The 23,408-nt window shown below is 37.9% G+C and overlaps 2 protein-coding genes across 2 annotated transcripts; one reads left to right on the top strand and one right to left on the bottom strand.

Annotated features, from left to right (window-relative positions):
• Positions 1–1,848: 1,848 nt before the first annotated feature.
• LOC135593950 (S-adenosylmethionine carrier 1, chloroplastic/mitochondrial-like) lies at positions 1,849–13,734 on the top strand. The gene is made up of 13 exons (XM_065084310.1): positions 1,849–1,968; positions 3,775–3,845; positions 5,031–5,135; positions 5,621–5,703; positions 6,164–6,240; positions 7,084–7,174; positions 8,597–8,650; positions 8,714–8,809; positions 8,970–9,059; positions 11,649–11,700; positions 12,100–12,161; positions 12,243–12,323; positions 13,365–13,734. The coding sequence occupies exons 2-13, from the start codon at positions 3,791–3,793 to the stop codon at positions 13,479–13,481; spliced, it is 963 nt and encodes a 320-aa protein (XP_064940382.1). The 5' UTR covers positions 1,849–1,968; positions 3,775–3,790; the 3' UTR covers positions 13,482–13,734.
• Positions 13,735–17,361: 3,627 nt separating this feature from the next.
• LOC103999301 (dihydroneopterin aldolase 1) lies at positions 17,362–21,106 on the bottom strand. The gene is made up of 3 exons (XM_009421024.3): positions 20,854–21,106; positions 19,684–19,891; positions 17,362–17,823 (listed from the first exon to the last, which is right to left on the bottom strand). The coding sequence occupies exons 2-3, from the start codon at positions 19,878–19,880 to the stop codon at positions 17,619–17,621; spliced, it is 402 nt and encodes a 133-aa protein (XP_009419299.3). The 5' UTR covers positions 19,881–19,891; positions 20,854–21,106; the 3' UTR covers positions 17,362–17,618.
• Positions 21,107–23,408: the final 2,302 nt, after the last annotated feature.

Genomic DNA, 23,408 nt, shown 5'->3' with positions numbered 1-23,408 from the left:
TTTACAGGAAGGCTTAGGTCATTTATTGAAAGCTTTGTCCATTAAGATTGTATTAAGGTTTATTTTAGCCAATTGGTTTAGTCATGTACTTAATTTTTTTATAGTTTACTTGATTTTTTATAGTTTACTTATGTTTAAAATAATCTTTATATTTTTAAAAATTTAGCATATAAGTTCATTTTGTTAAGTTTGAGTTAACAGACATTAAAATTTATTTATGTGATATGTTGATTTGTATTAAACTATTAATATAATGACATATGTAATTTAAGTTTTTTAAAAAATATTTATTTTATTGAGAAAAATGAAACGATGAAGGACGTAGCGAAGGACGGAGAGGTCGGAGGTGGAGGTGAGGGAGAGTTGGATCACCATGTGTGAGAGGTTTAATTTAAATTATATGTGTTATTATATTAATGGATTATTGTGAGTCAACATATCACGTAAGTAGATTTTAATGTTTGTTAACTCAGACTTGACAAAAGAAACTTATATGTAATGTTTTTAAAAATACAGAGGTTATTTTAAACATAACCAAAGGCATAAGAGCTTAAGTGATCAATGATCAAAATTATATGGGCTAAAATAAATTTTTTTTAAAACTTAAATTATACGTATCATTATATTAATAATTTATTATGAGTCAGCATATCATTTTATCATATTCTAATGTCTGTTAACTCAGACTTGACGGGAGGAGTTTATATACTACATTTTTTAAAATATAAAATTTATTTTATATACGAAAAAACCATAAGGATTTAAGTGATCGATAACCAAAACTATAAAGACTAAAATGAATCTTAACTCATTAAGATTAGAGAGGCTGAAAACTAATCCAATTATTATCATATATAATTATTTTTTTATTGAGAGATAAGCATGTCAAATCAAGCTATAAAATTTTCAACATATGCTTTTATAATTAAATTGATGAAAATGTAGTCAGATTACAATTATTGCAATGTAAAATGACCCGTTGGGAGCAATGTAATTCATATCTAAAATGATCGGAATAAAAAGAGCATTTCATCAAAATTATGCTCTCTCTTTGTTCTCGAATTGAAGTTTTAACTTGGATTGACGTGATGAAACAGCTCAAGAAAAAGGTAGAGGAAAACAACCCTCTCTCGTCTCCTTTTTACTATGGTATTTCTTGATGAGATAGTAGCTAAAAGGAGATGCAAAAGTCAAAATTAATCTTTTAAATTAATTATTTTACGACACACCAATCACTAAAATCCAAACTCGAGTTAAGTTAGGCAACTTGACATGGCCCTCGAAATTACTTGCTATCACACTTGGAACATTTTGACATTACATTATGTGTTTTTATGATAAAAAAAAATTAGAGAACTTATGAATATTCGAATGTCTTTATTAGTATTGTTATACAATTTCACAACATTTTTGAAGTAGAAATTTTCTTCTAAAAATTTCATAAATATATTAAATAATTAATTATTTCGTAAGGAAATCTACTAAAAGTGGACCTCATTTCTATCATAATCCAATCAGATATATAATATATTTTACTCAATTAAATAGGATCACATAATCTAAGACAACCTTTGTACTATCGATCGTTTTCGACACCTCTCGTCGTCATCCTTTATCGTCTCCCTCCTTCATCATTTCCTCTCCCTTCTTCTTCCTTTAATAGACATGAGTATCGATGCGATGGACAACGACAAGGGACAAGGCTGAGGTTAGAGATAATATTATATTTTTAAAATAAAAAAGATAAATAAAAAATCTTAATTGTTATAAATTAATAGGTCTTTTTTTAGAATTAATCCTATATAATATATAATATATGTAAGCTTGTTATGTCCACCCAATCTTTTATCCTCGTTTCCCTCCCTCACCGGAACGGCCGAGGTCTGTGGCGCTCTTCACTTCGTCGCCTCTGCTCCCTGTTCGCTCTTCGTTTCGTCAACTCGCTCCGCCTCAGCGTTGCTGCTGGCCGTAACGTCTCTCTGTCTCTGTCTCTCTCTCTCTCTCTCTCTCATGAGAACGAAACCAAACCGGATGATGTAAATAAAGCTCTGGTTCTTAACAATATCGTTTTCGCTATTCGTAGGATTCTTGAGGCAAAGGGAAACAACAAAATTTTAACTCAAATCCTTTTGTTTTGTTCAAAGAAATTGCTTTCGTTTCATGCCAGCTTGTTCGTTTGATTTTTCTTTTTTTTGGCTTTTGCTCAACTGTTGAAGCCAAAAATATATAATGCGCTGTTGTATTTTCTTTAACCTTTATAAATTATTCTTGTCGAATTCTTATGGACCAATTCGTTATTGTTTCGTTTGACGGATGTGTTTGTTGAGTTGAGGGACTCGATAGTCTTTCCATGGAATATACTTTAACTTCAGATGCTCCAATTTCTTCGGTAAGGGCGAGCTTTTGTGCACGAATCATGGAAATATCATTTGCAAGGTTAAGACTGCGTACATTCACCCTTCCTGATCTCATATTGACGGCCTCGTGCAAGAATGAGGGTGTATCATAGTACTATTATATCAAGCAGGATTAAGGACGTTTTGCTCTATATCAAGCACTATGTACTGTAGTCTGCGGCTTTCAAGTCAACTCTCCTCAATTCATGTTTTTCTTCGAGTCTTTGAGTCTTTTTTGTTGTTACATAGTGCAATTGCTGCAATTAAAGAAGTATGAGAATCTTTAACGTGAAAATTATAACAAATCTAGAGGAAGGGTGAAACCACACAGAACTTAGTTGAGTTGTCTACTGATTTGAAATCAACCTGAGCATGTTATAACTGAGCTGAATTAAACTGAATAGCCCGATTCAGTTTGGATCGTCAGTTTTCTCAGATTAGTTGCATAGCTCTGCTAAAACTAGTTGGGTTCAGCTATATCATTACCACTGGACAAACTAAGAGGCAACACGTCCTACATTATTATTTCTGATGATTCTTTTTGTTTTCCTCTGAATTTTCCTCGCATTCCTAACCTAAGTAGACTGACCTTTCTTAACCAGTGTGTTTAAATCTAATTTCAACATGTTTCAGCAACCTTAAACAGTTTCCTCTTGGTTTTTCTCTGATAGGAACTATCCTGATCATTCACAAATGCAAACATATCTTATTCTATTATTTCCCATGAGTCACCCATGGATTTTGACATTTTTTATGCTATATTGATAATCAAATAGACAAACATTATACGCCATTTAAGTTGCTTATATTTTTATCTTCTTAAATCTTGATGAATGTATTAGTTTTAAACCATATATGTTTTCTTATTTGTATATTTCTTGTGATTTAATTCATCTTCAATGCCATCAAGGACTTCTAACAGGATGTGTTCAACTCCGAACATGTGTATACATATATGTTTATGTGCACGGATAAGAGAGTAATAATAAAAAATAATAGTTTTGCCATCGAAGAAGTTGAAGACTGAAGAAGTTGAAGACTCATCGAAGAAGTTGAAGACTGAAGAGAAAAACATGTGAAGAACAATAAGAAATGAGAGTATGCAAGTGTTACTGTTCCAATTATAGATTCTATAATGAGAAAAATGAAGAAAACAAAAGAAAGCATCTTCTCATGGATTTCATCTTCCTGGCTTTTATTATCTTCGAATATTTTCACAAAGTAGCAATTCTTTTAAATGTATATATTGTATAAGCTTAATAAACATTGTTTTATGTACTTGGATTTTATATGAAGCACATTTTAGTTAGAATTTGTTTGATGCAGTTAACTGTTGCTTAGAGTATTTCTCAATAAAGTATGTTATTTCCTATTGTAGGCGTAAGTTAATTGTCATGGGCCTTCCAATTCTTTCTGTTGATAGTGGAAGTCGTCCTGCTACATCACCAGGTTGCCTCTCATCACACTACTAGCTGGATTGGTTTTTGTGTATGGAATGCTAACCATATGATTTAATAAATACAATAGTGCATTGCCTTCTTGGCCGTGTTATAGATAAATGTAATTAGGTTCTTCTCTGTTCTAATACCTGTTATTGCTTTGTTGCTAAAAACTTTTCATGGCATGAATTTTAATCTTTATTTACAACTTATTCATGTTTGGTGTCACTCGCACATAATATATTTTTCTATTCATCGTGTCCATAAATACATGTAATGTGCATGTGTTTTCTTGACATTGTAGACCTGTAGTTTGTTCCCGGTCTGTTAGTTTGACCTTAAGATAAGGTTGGCTTGTTCACTGACTGTCCCTTTAGTGTTAGTTGTTAGGATTTGAGGGAGAGAACTCAAAATTTCTCTTCCCTGTTGCTCTTTTTTCTTTTGCATGGGTTTTAGTCCCACGTGGGACAGGAAGGATAACTTTCTCTCCTTTGTTTCTACCTTCTCATAGGTAATCAAATAATGAATCAGGAAGCTTGCTGCCAACCTTCTGAACACTCTGCAATGTGTGCCAACCAGCCATTCATATGTTATGCTACATACTACCTGTTGATACTGCATGTGGCACCACTGTGCTATTACCATGTGCAGCATTTGCTGACAAAGTATGTGTTTTGGTACAGCTGGCATCTCAATTCTTTCTTAGGAGTCCCAAACAGAAGATCTGAGACATTAACGAATCCTTTCTTTTCCAAAATTTTTGATATTACATGAATGACTATTCTATGGAGTCCAAAATTTGGATATTACATTAATGGCTATGGTATGGAGATGAGATAAAGTGTGGTATGATGACCAGTATAAAACACAACTTGATACCGTACAATACTGTCCAATTTTATTTTTATTATTTTATTCAAAAATACCGGACAATGTACCACCTGGATATACCAGTCCAGTAGGTTGCCTGATTTGGCACCAGACCAAGAATTAAATTCTGTCTGTGATATCAAGTGCTTAATGTTAAGTAACTTACAATCTTTTTTTCTAAGATTTCAGAGGAAAGAGATACTAGAAGAGTAAGATTTTTGTGACAGTAACATTTCTGTATTATTTAGCTTATATACAATTTTGCAATTATGAATCAGTTTTAGTTTCATTGTTTTCTATCTCAGCAGGATATTTGGTTTTGTAGATGTATTCAGAAGTAAATTGTCTAAATCTACAATGGATCCACAGAACCCATTTGCTTCAGTCACCATGGGAGAGGAACCATTTAACTTTTTACGTGCATTATGTGGTAACTTCTATGTCTTTGTACTTATCAATTAATTTGAATAGTCATGCTTAACAGATCATTTTCATCGACATGCTTATGAAGTAGTATACTAGCAAGGTAACTGTAATGCTTTTTAAATGTTCAACTAAACCAAAGTTTTTCTGGGACAATGAGCAAAGGCTTTAGCTCCCAGCTTGGCTGGTTGGTCATTGTAGTGTATAAATGTCTGGACAAATGACATGTTGTGACTGTTTTGATTGTTCTGGAAGCATCGCAAACATTTCAGCCTACAATGTCTTTATACCTTTGCTTTAGTATTTGATAAAGTAGAATCTGCATGAGATCTAGTTCTCCAGACTTCCATTTTTTGTTTGCAGATAGAAATGCAGGAAGGTCCATGAGATTGACATATTAATTACTATTTTTTGTAATTTTTCTGGCTCAATCAAAATCTATAATGTATATTTCTCTTGCGTTCTTAATTAGTCTTTTTCCCTTCTTTTCAGATGGTGTTATAGCTGGAGCTACTGCTGGAGTTGTTGTTGAAACAGTGCTATATCCAATAGATACTATAAAAACTCGGCTGCAGGCAGGTTAATCATGCAGAAAACATTTTTTTTCTTCTTTTTATGCATGTCATTCTTGATTCGAGTTTTTTCGCTTATCTGGATAACTTCTATAAGTGTTTGATTCTTTTAAGTGCAATAATAAACTGTCTGAATGTTTATATCTAAGTGCAATAATAGTGGCACTGGCTGCTAGAGGCAATGTGTCAATGACATGTCTCAGGCCCCTGCTTACCTTATCAAGCTTTATCAAATAATGTATGCTCATATGCCAAACTTTAGTGATTAACCAAGTGGACCAAATTGTTTACTGAATAGGATCACACTACGTTTTTAAGAAAACAATTGTATTACAGTTAACCGAGAATCATCATTTGTATGATACTGAATCCTAGTTCTAACTATTTTTGGACTTTGACATTTGGTGTATTTACTCCAGAACAGTTGCTAAAACACCTCTCTTTCTTCATCATTCTCTATTAGGCTGCTCATGGTGTAAGCAAAATCCATTGGAAAGGCTTGTACTCTGGATTGGCTGGAAATCTTGCAGGAGTGTTGCCGTGAGTAGTCTATGACTCTATGCACTACTTGCAGGAATTCTCTTATGGACCTCTTTATATACTAAACTGACAAACAGTTATACTTTGATCCATTAATTTTGATATGATAAGAAGTTATAGTTTTATCCAAGGTTCGCTGTACCATACCATACCGACGTTTCGACCCAGGCTCGGTATGGTACGGTACCGATGTACCGGGCGGTACATCTGGGCGTACCGAGCGGTACATCCTGGTGTACCGAATTTTTTTTATTTTTTTCATACTGTAGCAGTGCTACAGTATAGTACTGTAACACTGTAGCGGTACCAGGCGGCCCGCGTACCGGTAACCTGTCGGACCGGTATGTACCGCCCGATACGGGCAGTATGCTTCGGTATGGCAGACCTTGGTTTTATCCATTAACTTCGATATGATAAGTTTTCAAAATGATATCATACTTTGTTTATAACTAATTTGGCTCATCATGGTAATTATATGTGATACCAGATTGCTATTGTGCTGCCTTCATCTTGTCATTATTTGACTGCATATCTAAGATAGAAATAGTCATTGGCTCATTGTTATGCACTATTTACAACTTAAGAGATCAGATTTTACTTTCAATGAAATTCATTATATTTTCTTATTTTCTGGAAATTTAGTCTTGGAATATTTTAAAGGGAGTAAATAGTTTTCATGGTTACTCTTTCTGATTTACTATCTTTTAGTCCTAATTTCTTAGACTATAACTTATTAATAGCATTCCTTTTGCCTCAGAGATTTCTTTTTTCTTGCATTTATGACCGTTCATTTTTGGCCATTGTTCCAAAAATCCCCAATATATTTATAATTTTGATTAACAGGGCCTCTGGCATATTTGTGGGTATATATGAACCTACCAAACAAAAATTACTAAAGGTGTTTCCAGAGAATCTCAGTGCTTTTGCACATTTGGTAAGTTGCAAATTTCATAAAATTTTTCTGCTTGTCTGCCAATGGAAAGCCTAGCCGGTCAACATTTTATGAAGAGTTGTGAAGCATGGACATCTGCTTGAGTTCAACTGTTGTGTGAGTTTGGTGTAAAGTGCCCGTCAGTAGACTTGATCTGTATGTCTCTGTTGGTAGACATGATATTATTCCATTTAATAAGTCCATGCAAATTTTATTTAATTTTTGCTGCAATTGTTTTTCCAAGACAATTTCTGGAAAATGATCATTTCACAAGGAGTAATGGAGCATAGGCATCTGAATGGTTATAACAATAATGTTAAGTTGATATAAGGTGTAAGCCAGTAGACCTGGCCTATTTTGGCATATGATCTTTTTTCATGATCATATTGGTGTTCCTTTTAATTTCAACCTCAAGTAGTACTTCCTATAAGAATTTGCTTATATTTGTGGGATTCAAATGCATGTAGTTACTGATTTATTTACTGTTTGTTTATTTTCTCTGAAATAATTTATTCTCTGTTTTTTAATTGAATTCTATGAGAACTGACTGGTAGCCTGTTGTCAGTGTTTGTTGGAGTGTTCTAATTGTAGTTTGATTCTGCTTAGTTAGATGTATATGGTAGGTGAAAGAGCTAAGGTGAACTGGACCTATCTGATTGTGACTCAAAATTCCAGAATTGAGCCAACACATAACAGGAAATCCAACCTGGACTGATCCATGTAACCAAATAATGAAGTAGGGGAAGAGTGAGTCAGGTAGAGTCAAGGATGACTTTGGTTAATCGAAGAAGCTAAGAAGTTGAACAGATGGTAGAGATGACCATTAGAGACAACTGAAAAACATTTAGTTATTCCATGTCTGCATGCCTAATGACATAGTTCATGCTAAACAGCAGGTAAATTTGCCAAGTTCTGTGAGACAACTATTCATGCCTTTGACCACATCAATACGGGGTCAGCCACATGGCATAACTTTAACCTGAGAAGTCTCCATGGATATTTCATTGTTCTTATGACCTGCTCGCAACACAGCCTTCTCTAGTTAGTGCTTCCTTCCAAAAACATGGAAATAAATGCAGGATAATCATAAAACTTGAGCATAGTTGGCAAGCAACAAAATTTGCATTTTATTTTAAAAAAATCTGAAAAATATAATATAGGAATAGGTGTCTGTTTATTGTGAAAGCTTTGTTATGCTTAAATTTTCTGTTTAAGTTCTATATCAGAGAGGCACATTCTCCGAAGTAAATAGTGGATCGTCAATAATTGGTTTTTTTGTTGATTTTCAAATTTCATGAGTCTTCATTATTTAAATTTGATATGGTAGAAATTCTTTGTTTACTCTTAGTTGATGCTGTTTTGTTACCTGGTGAAACCTTGTTATTTTTAATGCATATTTGATCCATGTGAGAAGAAATTATTTAGACTGCAGGTGCTATTGGAGGAGTTGCTGCTTCTCTTATTCGTGTTCCAACAGAGGTGAGAAAACATAATGGAAATCTTAATTTTCTTCAAATTTATTCTGATTGCTTCTCTTTCTAGGTAGTCAAACAAAGGATGCAGACTGGACAATTTACCTCTGCACCTAATGCTGTTCGCGTTATTGTTGCTAAAGAAGGGATCAGAGGTCTTTATGCTGTATGTACTGTTTAGTGTTTAGTCTTTGAAAGTAGCACAGCCTGTTCTGGGCTGCTAATGCAGTATTTGTTGTGCTCATTTTCCAGCAATAAACCAATTGCATTTTCTATTTTAGTAATACTGAGTTACCTAACCTTCGCCTAACTACTCATTTTTGTAGGGATATAGTTCTTTTCTGTTACGAGATCTACCATTTGATGCAATTCAATTTTGTATATATGAGCAGCTTCGAATTGGATATAAAATTGCGGTAAGATTTATATGAACTCATTGTAGTCTTTAGCAAAGCATGCTTTGCATGTGCACTTGGAGATAGTCAACTGTTTCTTCTTTCTTTCTGTAAAAAGCATGTTTCTGTCAGCAAAGTGATTTAATACTCTATGATGATTATGATTATCAAATTCTTTGCTGAATCCGAATTGTGAAGCATGTACTCCTCATTCCTTGTAAACCATTCATTTTCCTGGATGTGCTTAGCTGGATTTTGTTAGCATTATTAAAAAGTAAGTTTTAACAACTAAGAAAATGGTGTGGTTGTTGCTGTTAGACTGTAGGAAAACATTGAAGTTTTTGACATGCTATTGATATCAGTGCATATATTCCTTTTATGTGACTTTGAGATGGATCGAAAAGCTTATCATACATGATTAGTGCTGCAAGAAAAAGCCAAAAATCTGTTAATCTAGTAAGATATCACTCAGCTTAATTGTTTTTTTTTTGTTAATCAAAGATTAAAGTTTAGGTGATTGTGGATTTTTGGTTGATATATGCAATAGGCCTGACTTACAAAAGCACCTTTGTCCATAAAGGCAGTTTTATGGTGTATAGACAAAAGCCAGACATGAATTTCTTTTTGGTGAATGCAATTTTATGCGTCTGGAAGAAGATCAAATGGCATGTTTCAATGTAGATCGTTTTAAAAAATGTGTGCTAGTCTTTCAACAAAGTGTGTCCTTAGTTTAACTTAGGACCTCAAAGCACCAAATATTTCCAACTTATTTCATCCATCTAAAAGTTATATAAGCAGGCATAATTGAGAAAGAAACAAGTAACCCTTTGCTTCAACAAAGTACAATTTGAGCATTACACATAAAGCTAACACCATGATCAAGGTCAAGTTGCCTTGCATTGTTTTAGTGGATCATATGTTTGATATGCTATTTCTGTGTTATCAGCATCATTAACTAATGATTCCTTAAGCCAATTATTGGACTTTGTTCAGAACAAGGAATTTTGAATCATGCTGGGCATGCCACCTGGTACATTTCATGTGGCAAAAAAGTTTTGATTGCATAATCAGGCGTGTACACTATTCATCAGGTTTTTGTCCTTTTAAGTAAATGGCTTCACTTGGTGAACTGATTGGCAGGATTTTCAAATTAAATGACTTTTTGGGCCTTTAGAATTGGCTGTGACTCAATTCAAGGGTGAGATTTCTACCTTCTTTTGAGTTTGGGTCCTTTGGGATATGTTTCTGGTAACCATTAATAAGAATTAAAATGACTGTGCGGAGGTTTCCTTCACTGACAATGGGGAAGGTTCTTTGAGCATCTGCAATGTCCATCATCTTTGTTTTTTATTTCTTTGGCAGTTTCTGCTTTCTTTTCTTCTCTCTTTGTTTTGGCAACATGTTTGTTTCCTAATATGTTGCTCCGTGTGAATTACCAGTTGGCATAAGGCATGCTGCTGGTGAGGCAGTCCTGGTCCAAGGCACTGCTGCATACAGTGGTACAGATATCTTTAGTACTTCATTGTATCATTTGCAGAACAATATAGGCACAGTATAGAGGTTTGTATATTTTTAACATGTGTTTTGGTTTGTGTCACTGCTTATCATCTTTTCTAGTGTGATAGTGCATGTCACCACATGGCACACATGATATTCCTTAACATGTAAATTAAAAATGCCTTGCCATATGGCCACCAGCTAACGCAGCCAGGTTATGACACAGTATGTCATGATATATTACTGTAATTGTGCCTAGCCAATTACTGTTACAGCCAGGTATGCAATATCTGGAACCTTTTTTTCACTAATAAAAATGGAAAACTGGATGAGCCATCAGAACTTGGCAAGACAACATGGTTGCCAGATGGAGTAACCTTTTGAACTTTCAGGCCTCTATGGAATTCATTACAGCCTATAATAATAGACCTAGGTTCTTCAACATTTAGCTTCATTTGTGCATTATATTGTTTTTCTTTGGTGATCAGTTGTCTTGTGAAAAATATGATGTCAAGTTGTCAACAATAGCTTAACCTGAACGATTGTTGTTGTTTGACAAGATGAGAAATCCTAGTAATGTATTTATCAAGGTTTTAAGGAACAGATAAGCTTTCTATGTCCAGTCCTTCAGTTGATCCATTCCAAACTGGCAAAAAAAGCAAAGTTTAGGTGTAGGCCCCTTTTCAAGACCCAGAACAAGGCAAACACTTATATTCTTTTCTGAATCTGGTTGAGGTCTTGAAAGAAACCTGGACTGAGTTACTTGGTAGACATCAGATCAGCCAAATCAGTTAGGTGTATGTTGATTGATTCATTTGAAAAGATCAAACTTGATTGAATTTCTAGATTATCTTGATATGTTATCTCCTATGGAAATACAAGTCGAGTTGGGTTTGATTTGTGCAAAATATTAAATTCATTTCCAACAAAGCCATCACACCTGAAAACCTGGTCTGGCAGTTGTATAACATGCTTTGGTTGACTTAATTTGTCGCACCCTAAAACTGTAAAGCTCTCTTAGAGGAATTTTACAACAATATAAAGATACTGTTACCCTGCAGAATGAGTGAAATAGTAATCAATCTTTCTCTTTTGTTTTCTTTGTTCATGCAGGCTCAGAGGGAGTTGAGTGATCCAGAGAATGCTATAATTGGTGCTTTTGCTGGTAAACCCAAATTCTGTTGTTGCTTCTCACACTCTGTTGGTTCTCGTATTGTTTGTTGCCTCTTCTATTAAGTGTCCTACCGCGTTCCGTAGGTAGTTCATTTTTGAAATTGAAAGTTCTCGATATCCTTTCTCTTTTGTGATACCAAACATCTGCTTGCCCTTTTAACTATGGTGCCAAATATTTCCTACATGGAAATATTTGCTCATGGTTTTGTCGTATCTTGTACTCTTTTTGCTTGCTTTTGGATTTGAGTTCTTTTCCCCCATCATATATATACAGATTTATGATAAATATCAAATAACAATATTGTCCAAATAGATTCTCCAGTTCGAAGTTTGGGAAGGTTGTTACTTCTCTAAGATACTAGTTCTGATGTATGAATCTTTCATTTTTCAGGTGCATTGACTGGGGCTATAACTACACCACTCGATGTACTGAAAACAAGATTAATGGTTCAGGTAACACGTACTTCTTCTAGACTTGTTCTTATGTGTGAGAGCCATAGATGGATGTTTCACTTCATTTGGCTTGGGTAGCAGGGTTCAGCAAACCAATACAAGGGGGTAATTAGTTGTGCTCAGACGATTTTGAAAGAAGAAGGTCCTGCTGCTTTCTTTAAGGTGTGATTCTTCCTGATTGGTGCTTTGTGGCCATTTCATCAGCTTAGAAAGTTCTGCATCATCCTAATAATGACCTTGTGCATGGAGAATTACTAATTTCTATGTTGCCATGTGTAGATCTTGCATGACTACTACCTAAGATTTGGCCTTTTGAAAAATGTGTTAGTGGAGTCACTTTGTGGTTATAATGCTAATAATCATCTAATGTTTCAACTTTCAAGAAACTTGATGCTCTACACCAAATCTGGTAAGCCTTGTATAATTAACAATCATGTTCTTCTTTGGTAAAATGTAAATTTAGCGACCATGAAATGGCCTGCAGTCCTGATTTTGTCTTTGAGCTATATAGGTTTGGTTTTTTGGGTACCCATGTATGTCTAGTTCGCTTAAATTGGATTTGGTACCCTTTGGGTGGGAAAGTAAGTACCTATTGGGGGATGTGTTCGAGTTTAGTACCTAGATAGTTAAGTTGGGTTCGAGTTTGGACCTGGTTTTCCTACTCATTGTCATTCTTAATGTGAGGTGGGGATGGTGTCAGATTTTCTTAGGCAGTTGGGTTTGCTTGACCCACTTAATCTGAGTCGGGTTCCAAAATAGTTACCTAGATAACAAGCCAATATAGGCTCTTGCTCATGTTAAATTCGTACCTACCCGCTATCATCTCTATTGATGGAAGTCACTCTATCATAATTCAAAAATGCTTGAGACAATTAATTTTAGTGAGAATAATGCAACTACAACAGTTTTAACACTAACTCCTTTCTCTAATAATTCTTATATGTTTGAGCACTTACATTGAACACTATGTCAAGCGCACTATTAATTAACTTTTAAGACATGATAGTATGCAAGCATAAGTATCCTACTTAGCTACCTTAATTTCAAATTGCAATACAACAATGCGCATGCAGGTCCCAGAGCCTACTATAAGCTTTTACCAATTGCAGATTTTATGTGTGGTGCACTAAGAGAACTATATGTACCTTGATAAAGATTATGCTTTCCTTTCCTTTCCTTCATTATTTTGAGTTTCTTTGATAGGGTATTGGGCCAAGAGTGTTATGGATCGGTATTGGTGGTTCGATCTTCTTTGGTGTTTTAGAGAGGTCAAAACTGGTGCTCTCTCAGAGACATTTTGATCAGGTTCTGAAACCCTAGGCTACTGCACAACGACAATGCTGAGAGGAAGTTATATCTTGAGCAACCACATTAGGAGGGTGATCAGAAATTTTCTTTCTAGGCAATGATCAGCAGCGGTGGTTGTTTTTGCCATCCAAATTGTATTTTTGGTCATCTAAAGCATAATGGCACTATATGGTACTATGTTTTTGTGATTATTACCCATCTTCCTTATTTGACACTTTTGGCACTCATGTTATGCAAATCAAAGCTCAAGACCTTTGCAGTGGCATTATGGGGTGAGCTTAACCATGTGCTTCTCAGATTGACCATGACAGCACTTGTTTGCATGTCAAGAGGTACAAATGAGACCTTGGCCATGTTTACTGGTTGAGCTGACTTGTCTCATGCTTTTAAATTTCTTATTATTGTTCATGGATCTCTTTTAGGGTGCATTTGTTGTTCCAATTTGCTTGTAAGAACATTTGTATGCTTGGGGTGTTGGGATTCAATCTTTACATCCCAGGTGCAAATCTATTGCAGATCTGAAAACTGATCTGGAAATTTCTGCTTTCTATCCCTGCAAACAGAAGCCAAGACTAGCCCAGTGACAGGATTCTGGTGCAAGTATCTTCTGCAGGATTCCAAAAGGCAATCCACCTGACTGGCTTCTTACATTGGGGTGGAAACTCCACTAGGCTATGAGACTATTTTGGGAGTATTGCAACTATATGTTAATTGTATGTTATCAATGGAATCAATATGTTGTCAATTTTTTTTCTAGGAAAGAAAAATATATTGTACTTTTCCGAAACAAATTATCAACTTTATGGACACAGTCATGAGTAAAAAATAAAGAATTCTCAAGTACAAAAAGAAATATTTTTGATAATATACAGAATAGGTGTAGCAGGACTGCACATCCAGTGTGGATGTGTTGTCAATTTTATTGTATGATGATAAGAATATGAAGATCTTATTAAGTGTTTCATGTTTTTATAATTTTTAATTAAAAATTAAAAATTATGGGTCTTAATACCGGACAAGATTATTATTTTTATTTAGATGTTTGATCGTATAAATTGGTTGATGAGGAAGAAGACGACGACGTTGGTCGGAGGTGATTGGTGGAGTATGTAATGGTATTTTTATCAAAATAATGAAAAAAAGAGTATCCCCATAAATACCAATTAAAGTTTAATTTTAGTTTTCCTTTATGATTAATAGGTTTTTTGTTATTATTTTTTGTTTCTTTTGCGGAAGCGTGATGATCCACTCCCAACCGTCCGATCGCTACGATGCCTAATCTTCGGTAAAATCCTGGGCCCCTTTTATCGGACGGCGGCCGTGCCATTTGGTTCTGCTTTCTCCATTGGGAATTCGGGGACTGCAAGCGGTTCTAGAGAGGAGAGGGCGAGGATGAGCGGGAGCGGGGTGAAGAAGGTGGCTGAAGCAATACCCATAGCCACGTGTAATCACACATCCATGTCGATTTCATCAAAACACACGCAACGGCAGCTGCGCTTAACGGGTCGGAGTCCGGGAAGCAATACCCGTAGCCACGTGTAATCACACATCCATGCCGATTTCATCAAAACACATGCAACGACAGCTGCGCTTAACGGGTCGGAGTCCGGGAAGCAATACCTGTAGCCACGTGTAATCACACATCCATGCCGATTTCATCAAAACACACACAACGGCAGCTGCGCTTAACGGGTCGGAGTCCGGGAAGCAATACCCGTAGCCACGTGTAATCACACATCCATGCCGATTTCATCAAAACACACGCAATGGCAACTGCGCTTAACGGGTCGGAGTCCGGGAAGCAATACCCGTAGTCACGTGTAATCACACATCCATGCCGATTTCATCAAAACACACGCAACGGCAGCTGCGCTTAATGGGTCGGAGTCCGGGAAGCAATACCCGTAGCCACGTGTAATCACACATCCATGCCGATTTCAAAAAATACATACAACGGCGGCGGCTGCGCGCTTAACAGGTCGGAATCTGTGAAGCAATACCCGTAGTCTTATCTAATGCTCCAAACATGAAACATTTTTTATTTTAATTGAGAACTGAAACTAAACCCGCAACCGTTATTCACTTCAAACTAACAATGTTCCCAGGTTTCAATCCACAAACCCGAGCCTTATTTGCAGTACGAGTTCATCAGCGCCTCCACCGGTATGCCACGGAGACTAGATGCCTTCTTCACCAAGTGGTCGACCATGGCTTTTATATATATATATATATATATATATATATATATAGGCTCACCCAATCCAATTGATTGGCGTTGCTGCTCGTGTCGAAGACAACAAACGAGGACTAGGACGGGAGAGACACGGCGGTTATATTCTGGTAAATGCGTACCGTGCGCTCGAGCTCATCGCATCGTCGTCATCGAATCTGCCTTACGATTCGAATGCTTCGCGATCGAACGGTTAACTCCATCGACAACGTTTTGGTTACGATGCGCCCGAGGCGCATCGTCGCTTGGGACACAACCACTCCGACGTCGCCACAAACTACGTCAGCCGCGCGATGGGCGGCTTCGTCAGATGGACGGGTTAGATTCACCTCATCGAATGTGCGTACGTGGCGACCTGTAGGTGGGGCAGGAGGTTGGTGCCTGATTGTAGCCGCGGTGTTGCTGGCCGATCAGCAAACAGCTTCGTATCGCATCAGAACGGCGACGCCCTACCACAGCGCTGACGTCAGTAGCCTGGCGCCGGGGCACCACGATGACGGGACGGTGTTTCGTGGCTCGGTGAGCACTGCTGCTCTTTCCTTTCATTTTCTTAGATATTTATATATATAATTAGCTGGAATTAGCTGGCAGATGGAGTAATGGGCATGATGAATGCTTCGCTAGTGTAAAATGCCAACGACAAGAGGATTTGGAAGGAGTGGAATTAATGGATATACTGACAGTGGAGAGTGAATGAGCGAGCGGTGACGTGGTTTTCTGAATGGTGATAAACCACCAACACCACCACCAGCCGGACGCAGCTCTCATAGCTTCGAGTGGGTGAACTGAATCTGATCTCAGGTAGTTGGAAACAAGAAAAGCCACCCTCTTTAAGAGCACCTTATCACATGAGGCAAAGGAGAAGAATTCAAGAAAGCACCGCATCACAATTTACTTATTTGCTTGAACTCTTCCATCTCTGACTATGCTTCCCCCTTGGCCTTCGTCGTATGTCATATTGAAAGAACACAACTTAACCCACCCGAGTAACAAGGGGGTGGTAGGTCAGTGGAGTCAGCATATATATATCGACCTACGGGAGTCGTAAAAAGTTTCACAAGTAAAAGAAGGGAACCGTGAGAGTTCATTTACTCGGCATGCAACAACTTCCGCACAGGACCGAGGGATGGTGAGTTTTTCTTTTACCCATTTCTTATCTTTTACCTCCTCCTAATGTATAACAAGAAATTGCTTGGCATCCAAAGAAAGAGGTAATGACATATCCTCATAGTAGCGAGCCAAAAAAAACAAACCCAAGAAAATGCAATCAACAAAAAAACACACTCAAAGCACCACAAAATTCCACATATGACCGATTGCATGTTCACCGATATAAATAGATACATACATACCTTGTTCCGGAGTCTTCCTTCGAATGGGAGAGGAAGCAAGCGGCTCCTCCTTCCCTCGTTTGGCCGACGACGATGCCTACAACCCACGGAGAGAGAGAGAGAGAGAGAGACCTGTTGATTTGATGTCGCCATGTTGGCGCCCGTGTCAACAAAGTAACGCCATCCCCACCGACAACAACGTATAACGATGAGGGCTCTATCAGACCCCTCGCATATCGCATGTAGACAATCAGCCACCGCCCATTCGTCGGACGCAAACCACATCGGGTAAACCGAAGTGGATCCCATGTTGCCATTTACCAGGCGGGTATGAAACCGGGTGAAGTGATCCTTTGTTTCTTATTTATTAGCCAATCAATCAACAAGAAGGATCGATCGATCGATCGATCGACTGGGATTCACGACGGTTCAACAACAGGACTTTTAAAGACACCCGGCCCCACTACGTGCGTGGCCAGCAAGTCAAAACACATGTTCGATGATATAATAGATAGATAGATACATACATACCTTTCGATAAGGACCGATCGCATCATCATCAACACATCCATGGTTTGGCAGAGCCTCTTAATCCACAGAGGACGCTTTTTTGTATCTGAGGATTTCAACGCCCAAGTAGTCGATGGTGCCACGAACGGCCACATGAGGCTTCCCCACCTTCACCCTCACAGCAGATATCTGAGGGAATTGAAGTAACGTGGTATTTGCAATCAAGTGAGCTACCGACTCCAGCAGATTCTGAGACGGACCCTCCACCACTTCCTTCACTATCCTGCACATCCACCACCAACTCTAATGTAATCCACATATGATGACATGCAATCCAAGTTCTTGTTAGTTTTGCCAAACAAGAAGAAAAACTTTTTGATTCACTTGGCAACTCAAGTGAAGATTTCACGGAAAAGTAGTGATCTATCATATCATGCTCTCAAAAGCAAATTTCCTGACCAGACTCTACACTTCCATCTATTAACCACACACACACACTAGTAAGCTGAGAAGGAGATAATTGCTATCACAAAGAGAGTTTCCAAAATATATCAGTAGATATGAAGGATCCATAAGCCAAATTAACAAATAGAGCCACCTTTTGAAATGTTCACTCCTATGAAACCCACACTTCCTCCTGGGAAAGAATTTGAAGAACCCATAAACCAATACTATTTTTATAGGAACAATTGGAACATGCCACTGATAAGCTGATGCATACATTGTCCTGCAGGTTTATTATAAGAGCATTTGACTATATTGTTGTGCACCACCCAAAAGTGAGTTCTTTATATGTTTTTTGGGTTCCTGAAGTTTTGAACCTTGCGGATAAACCATCCCCAGGCAGCTCACATTTTGCATCTTTGTCGACTCTCTTCAAGTTTATCAAACCAAGTAGGAAGTTTGTGCACACCATTATGTACAGGAAGAATCATCGTCCTTGATGTGCAAGATAGTAAAGGCCACTGAGTGGTCTTGGCACACATCCGGGAGAGGTCGGCATGGCATGTCACCCATTTTGCATGGTGATATGATTCAACCTGTGTTCACACGACTGTTGGCGCCACTAACCTAATTATATATTGTACCAGAAAGATAACACCAAAGCTAGAAGTGAGGATTGTGCAAATGCATGAAGGATAACATATTGTCAAAATGTTTCCTAGATTCTCCTTTTGCTCCAATGGTACTGTAGCAATAGCACGAAATATAAACCATCATTCCACTCTGCAACAACCCTCCTGCTTGCATCCATTCTCATTCTCTCGAATAGTGAACATCAGTAAAATATGTTATAAAGAAATTCTCATTCTCTCAATTTCCAATATTCCATGGAGGCAGGTCACCTCCTGATGCTTAAGACATTCTCATTCTCTCAATTTCCAATATTCCATGGAGGCAGGTCACCTCCTGATGCTTAAGACATTCTCATCACATTGTGTGCTATATTAAGAGTTCTCATTTCAAGAACTAAATTACATATGGTCTTCCCTCCATTCGCAAAAGTTCACATAATGCCTCAACTGTGAGCTCATTTTTGCTGTCTATCTTGATAAAATTATCAAAGGTAGTATTTCATTCTAAAAAACTACTTGCAAGTTCAAAGGCTCACATTAGTCTATGAATATTACTATGGCTAAGTCAGGATGAAAACTAGTGAATTGGGTGTTCTTTAATAAGATGTATGACCGAAAGAGTTGATGAAAAATTTAGCAGCCAGTATTTTTAAAATAACTTTACCAAAAAATATAATGAACCTATCTTTTGCTTAGAAGAAAAATCATCTCTAAACTTTACGTATGGTTGTGGCCTCAGGTCATCCCATCATTAGGGCCTTAAACTTAGAGATGAAATAGCCAAGTCAGTCACGGGCCATTTCTGCAAACAAGCTGGTTAACATTGAAAAAAAAAAAAGAAAAAGAAATGGTTGATCGAGCATGAAATCTAACCCCACCCACCACTAAAACAGAGATGCAGACAACTAGGTACCAAGACAAACAACTCTGCCGGTGGCCATAGCAGATATATCTTAAGAGGAAATATATCAACTGTTTATAACTGCTATAAGTTTTATTAAAACAGACATAATGTATAACCACTGCATTGTCAAAAAGGAAGAGGGAAAAGAAAAAGGAACAGTTACCGGTAAATAGCAGTATAGCTGACTGTGTCAGAAATGTCATCAGATTTACCAGCATTGCTCAAGTCCATCCAAGCATCCACATCGATCACAAACTTTTGACCAAGCTTCTTTTCCTCCAGTTTCACACCATGAAATCCATGAAACTGCAAGCCCCTTAGTATCAGCTTGTCCTTATCAACAAAATCACGTTCACCCATGGATGATGAACCTGATGAAGTATATAAGGTTTCAATTTTCAGAATATGCAACAACAAAAGAAGATACCTTGATGTATTGGCTCCAACATATCATTTAAAAAATAACATTTAAGTTGGTTTCTATAAAAAAAAATTGCATTGATGAAAGCCAAAGAAATTAAATACTATAAATGAAATGCAGCTTGACATAGATACCTGCATCTGCAGATATAAGGTTCAATTATGTATCACTACACGGAGGCTTTAAACTTGCAGTTCAAGAAGGATGTAGGATAAAGACGAGATAAACAGAGCTCAAATAGCCAACAAGCACAATGCGAGACTTACTGTTCGGTTCTTTATGTCGGATTCAAATGATAGCAGCTTCCCCAGTTTCATGAATGTGCAAGTACACTAAATAAACAGTAATGACAACCATATCTGAAGACCAACCTTTCCTACATCTTGGTTGCTCCCGACAGCACGTAAATGGCTAACCTTTTTCTTTTCGAACGAGAGACAATATGGTGACCGGAGCCCGAAAAGACCGACTTAAATCAACCAAATCCGAGGAAGACTTCTTTTGCGAAATTGGAGCTGAAGATATCAACGACAACAAAAAGACAAAAAAAAAAAAACCCTAGAATGCAATTTTAACAACCAGCTGCAGGTTTTCGAGTTCAAACAGCTCGATGGAACCCAATACCCTATCGTGAAGATCTATGGACCGATATTCTTCACCGGTTTCTATGACCAAATCAGGACGGTCCTTCATTCGATTGGAAACCCTAGAATGCAATTTTAACAACCAGCCGCAGGTTTTCGAGTTCAAACAGCTCGATGGAACCCAATACCCTATCGTGAAGATCTATGGACCGATATTCTTCACCGGTTGCTATGACCAAATCAGGACGGCCCTTCATTCGATTGCAATCCGTAAATCGTTGCAAAAAGAAAACTCAAAATAACTTGCAAGGAGGCAGAGATCGATTACCTTCGCGCAAGACTCCGTCTCCACCGTTCTCTCCCACCCGATTCCTTGGAGATGATAAGGGGGCAGACTAAGGGGCGGGAACGTGTCCGTCGGTGCCGTCGAGGGGCAAGGTCGTCGCCGAGAAGTCCTAAGGATCAAATCAGACCAACCACGGACGGCCACGAGTTGAGGATGCACGAGAACGCACGGAATAATACCACGCGGCGGCGGACCTTTGTCTCGCATAACCTATTCGAGTCGAGCACGAAAAATAAAGTTTAGGCAGGCGTTCAATGCATAATCCTACGTTTAACAAACCGGAAGGCAAAACTCGTTCGATCAACAAAGAAAGAAAGTCGAAGCATATCAAAAAAGGAAATGTCTTTTTTTTTTTTTTTGTCCTCTCAAAAATTTTTTGCTTTGCTTGCTACAGTCTATCAGAACAAAACATTTTTAATTTTTGCTGCAATTGTTTTTCCAAGACAATTTCTGGATAATGATCATTTCACAAGCAATACCCGTAGCCACGTGTAATCACACATCCATGTTGATTTCAAAAAACACACACAACGGCGGCGACTACGCGCTTAACGGGTCGAAATCTGTGAAGCAATACCCGTTGCCTTATCTAATGCTCCAAACATGAAACATTTTTTATTTTAATTGAGAACTGAAACTAAACCCACGATCGTTATTCACTTCAAACTAAAAATGTTTCCAGGTTTCAATCCACAAAACCCGATTGAAACCTGCAAATAAGGCTCGGGTTTTGTGGATTGAAACTTGGGAACATTGTTAGTTTGAAGTGAATAACAATCGCGGGTTTAGTTTCAGTTCTCAATTAAAATGAAAAATGTTTCATGTTTGGAGCATTCGAGTTGAGGAGTTATTGTCGTAACTTACTATTATTAGAAGAGAGTAGATAGATACATAACGGTATTGATATAAGTAAATAGATATAGTGTGAGGCTAAGGTAAAGCAATGCAAGGTTTGGTGTCGGTAGGGGGTGTCTTTAAAGCAGTACTCATATCCAGTAAGGACCGGAGCTTATGATAGCCCGGCAAGACAGCTACTTCCTCCTCTTAGTACTTATAACCTTGTGATATATTAATAAGGTTAAGTCAAATGGGCTTTCAGCACCTTATTTTCTTATAGAATAGATACAACTTAAAGAACCTCGCTTAGATACAACTCAAAGAACCTCGCTTATACATATTATTTGACTTCAATTTATAGAACATTGATAAGCATCGACCTTACAGCTCATAGGGTTGACTTTCTGACCGGAGATCGGGAACATCAGTTCCGCGCTAAGATAGCGTACCGGCTTAAAACCTTTCATCGACCCTTGCCTTTAGTCGTCGTCTCGTAAAGGCAAGTACGATAACGATACCAACATAGTTAATGCTTCTCCCCGCTTCCCGAACTAGCAGGCAGATCTCATAATAAGCTAAAAGTACAAGAGGCACTGAGACTAGCTGTGATGGGCACCGCAAGTCAAACAGTAATTGAGTGTCTTTCTTTTGTATCTATTTTAGGAATTGAAGTAAGAGGAGCTAAAAGCGCTAAAGGGAGCTTATGCTTGATAAGACAGTGGTTCCGATGCTTGGCTTGGGGGCAATTGACTTTCTTGCAAAGTAAACTCTAAATTCTGGTGCTCGTATCGGAACCTCTGACATTCTTTGCCTCTCTCCTGCTCCCATATTTGTTTGGGTTGCTGGAAGGATGGGAACGTCTCTAGGAAACCAAGGAACACTGTTCCAATGATTCCCCTTCCTGCATCCATCATAGACCATCGTCGAGCTTTAAGACAATATATATGACATGGAATTAAATCCATCATATTCAAAAGAGCACGATGTATATGCGTGAACGAAGCCTTGCACAATATAGACGAGACGTGGTGGGCTGGAAATGGATGGCAAGAGCAGGCCTCTCGGTTGGATGGTACGACGACATGCAGCCACACCCACACACCGGAGCTGTTCAGTAAACTGGTTACAGTACTCTGTGTAGCCAGCTTCCGAGGGCACACGTCGGGTGAGCTCAAGGGCGCTTAGCTTATCGATTCTGCAGTGGCTCACGCGGCTGTAGTGATAGTGATGGGCACTCAACAGCACCCAAAGAGAGAAAGAGAGGACAATGGAAAGAAAGGGAGGTGGCCATGGCTTAGTGTTCTGCACAAGGAACGGAGCGAGAGTGATGAAGGGGAGTGCAGAAGTGGGAGGATATTTATAATCGGTTCATTCGAGAGTTGTGTGGAGTTCGGTTGCAGGGTCACGAGTGTTTCCATCGCCTCTCGTGTCGCCGCATGCATAGGATTGGTTTGATCAAATGTTTTAATCGATACTAGAAAAAACTGGTTTTGGAGCATGTTCAAACCAAATTTTCAAACCTTGTACCCTTTACGCAGAGATAAGGCCTGTATTTAAGGTCGAGCATGAAGTAAACTGAATCGTCTTGCATGGATGGGCTGATCTCAAAAGGGTTCATATCTATCTTAAAAAGAGTAGGAGCACTCATGCTGTGCAGCCTTTTCTGAGCAACTAGCAACTATGAAACCACAACTGCACAA

This window comes from Musa acuminata, chromosome BXJ1-9 (genome assembly GCF_036884655.1).
Source record: "Musa acuminata AAA Group cultivar baxijiao chromosome BXJ1-9, Cavendish_Baxijiao_AAA, whole genome shotgun sequence".
Taxonomy (NCBI): Eukaryota; Viridiplantae; Streptophyta; class Magnoliopsida; order Zingiberales; family Musaceae; genus Musa; species Musa acuminata.
The sequence above is the reverse complement of the archived record's forward strand: the minus strand, read 5'-3'. Positions and strand labels throughout refer to the sequence as shown.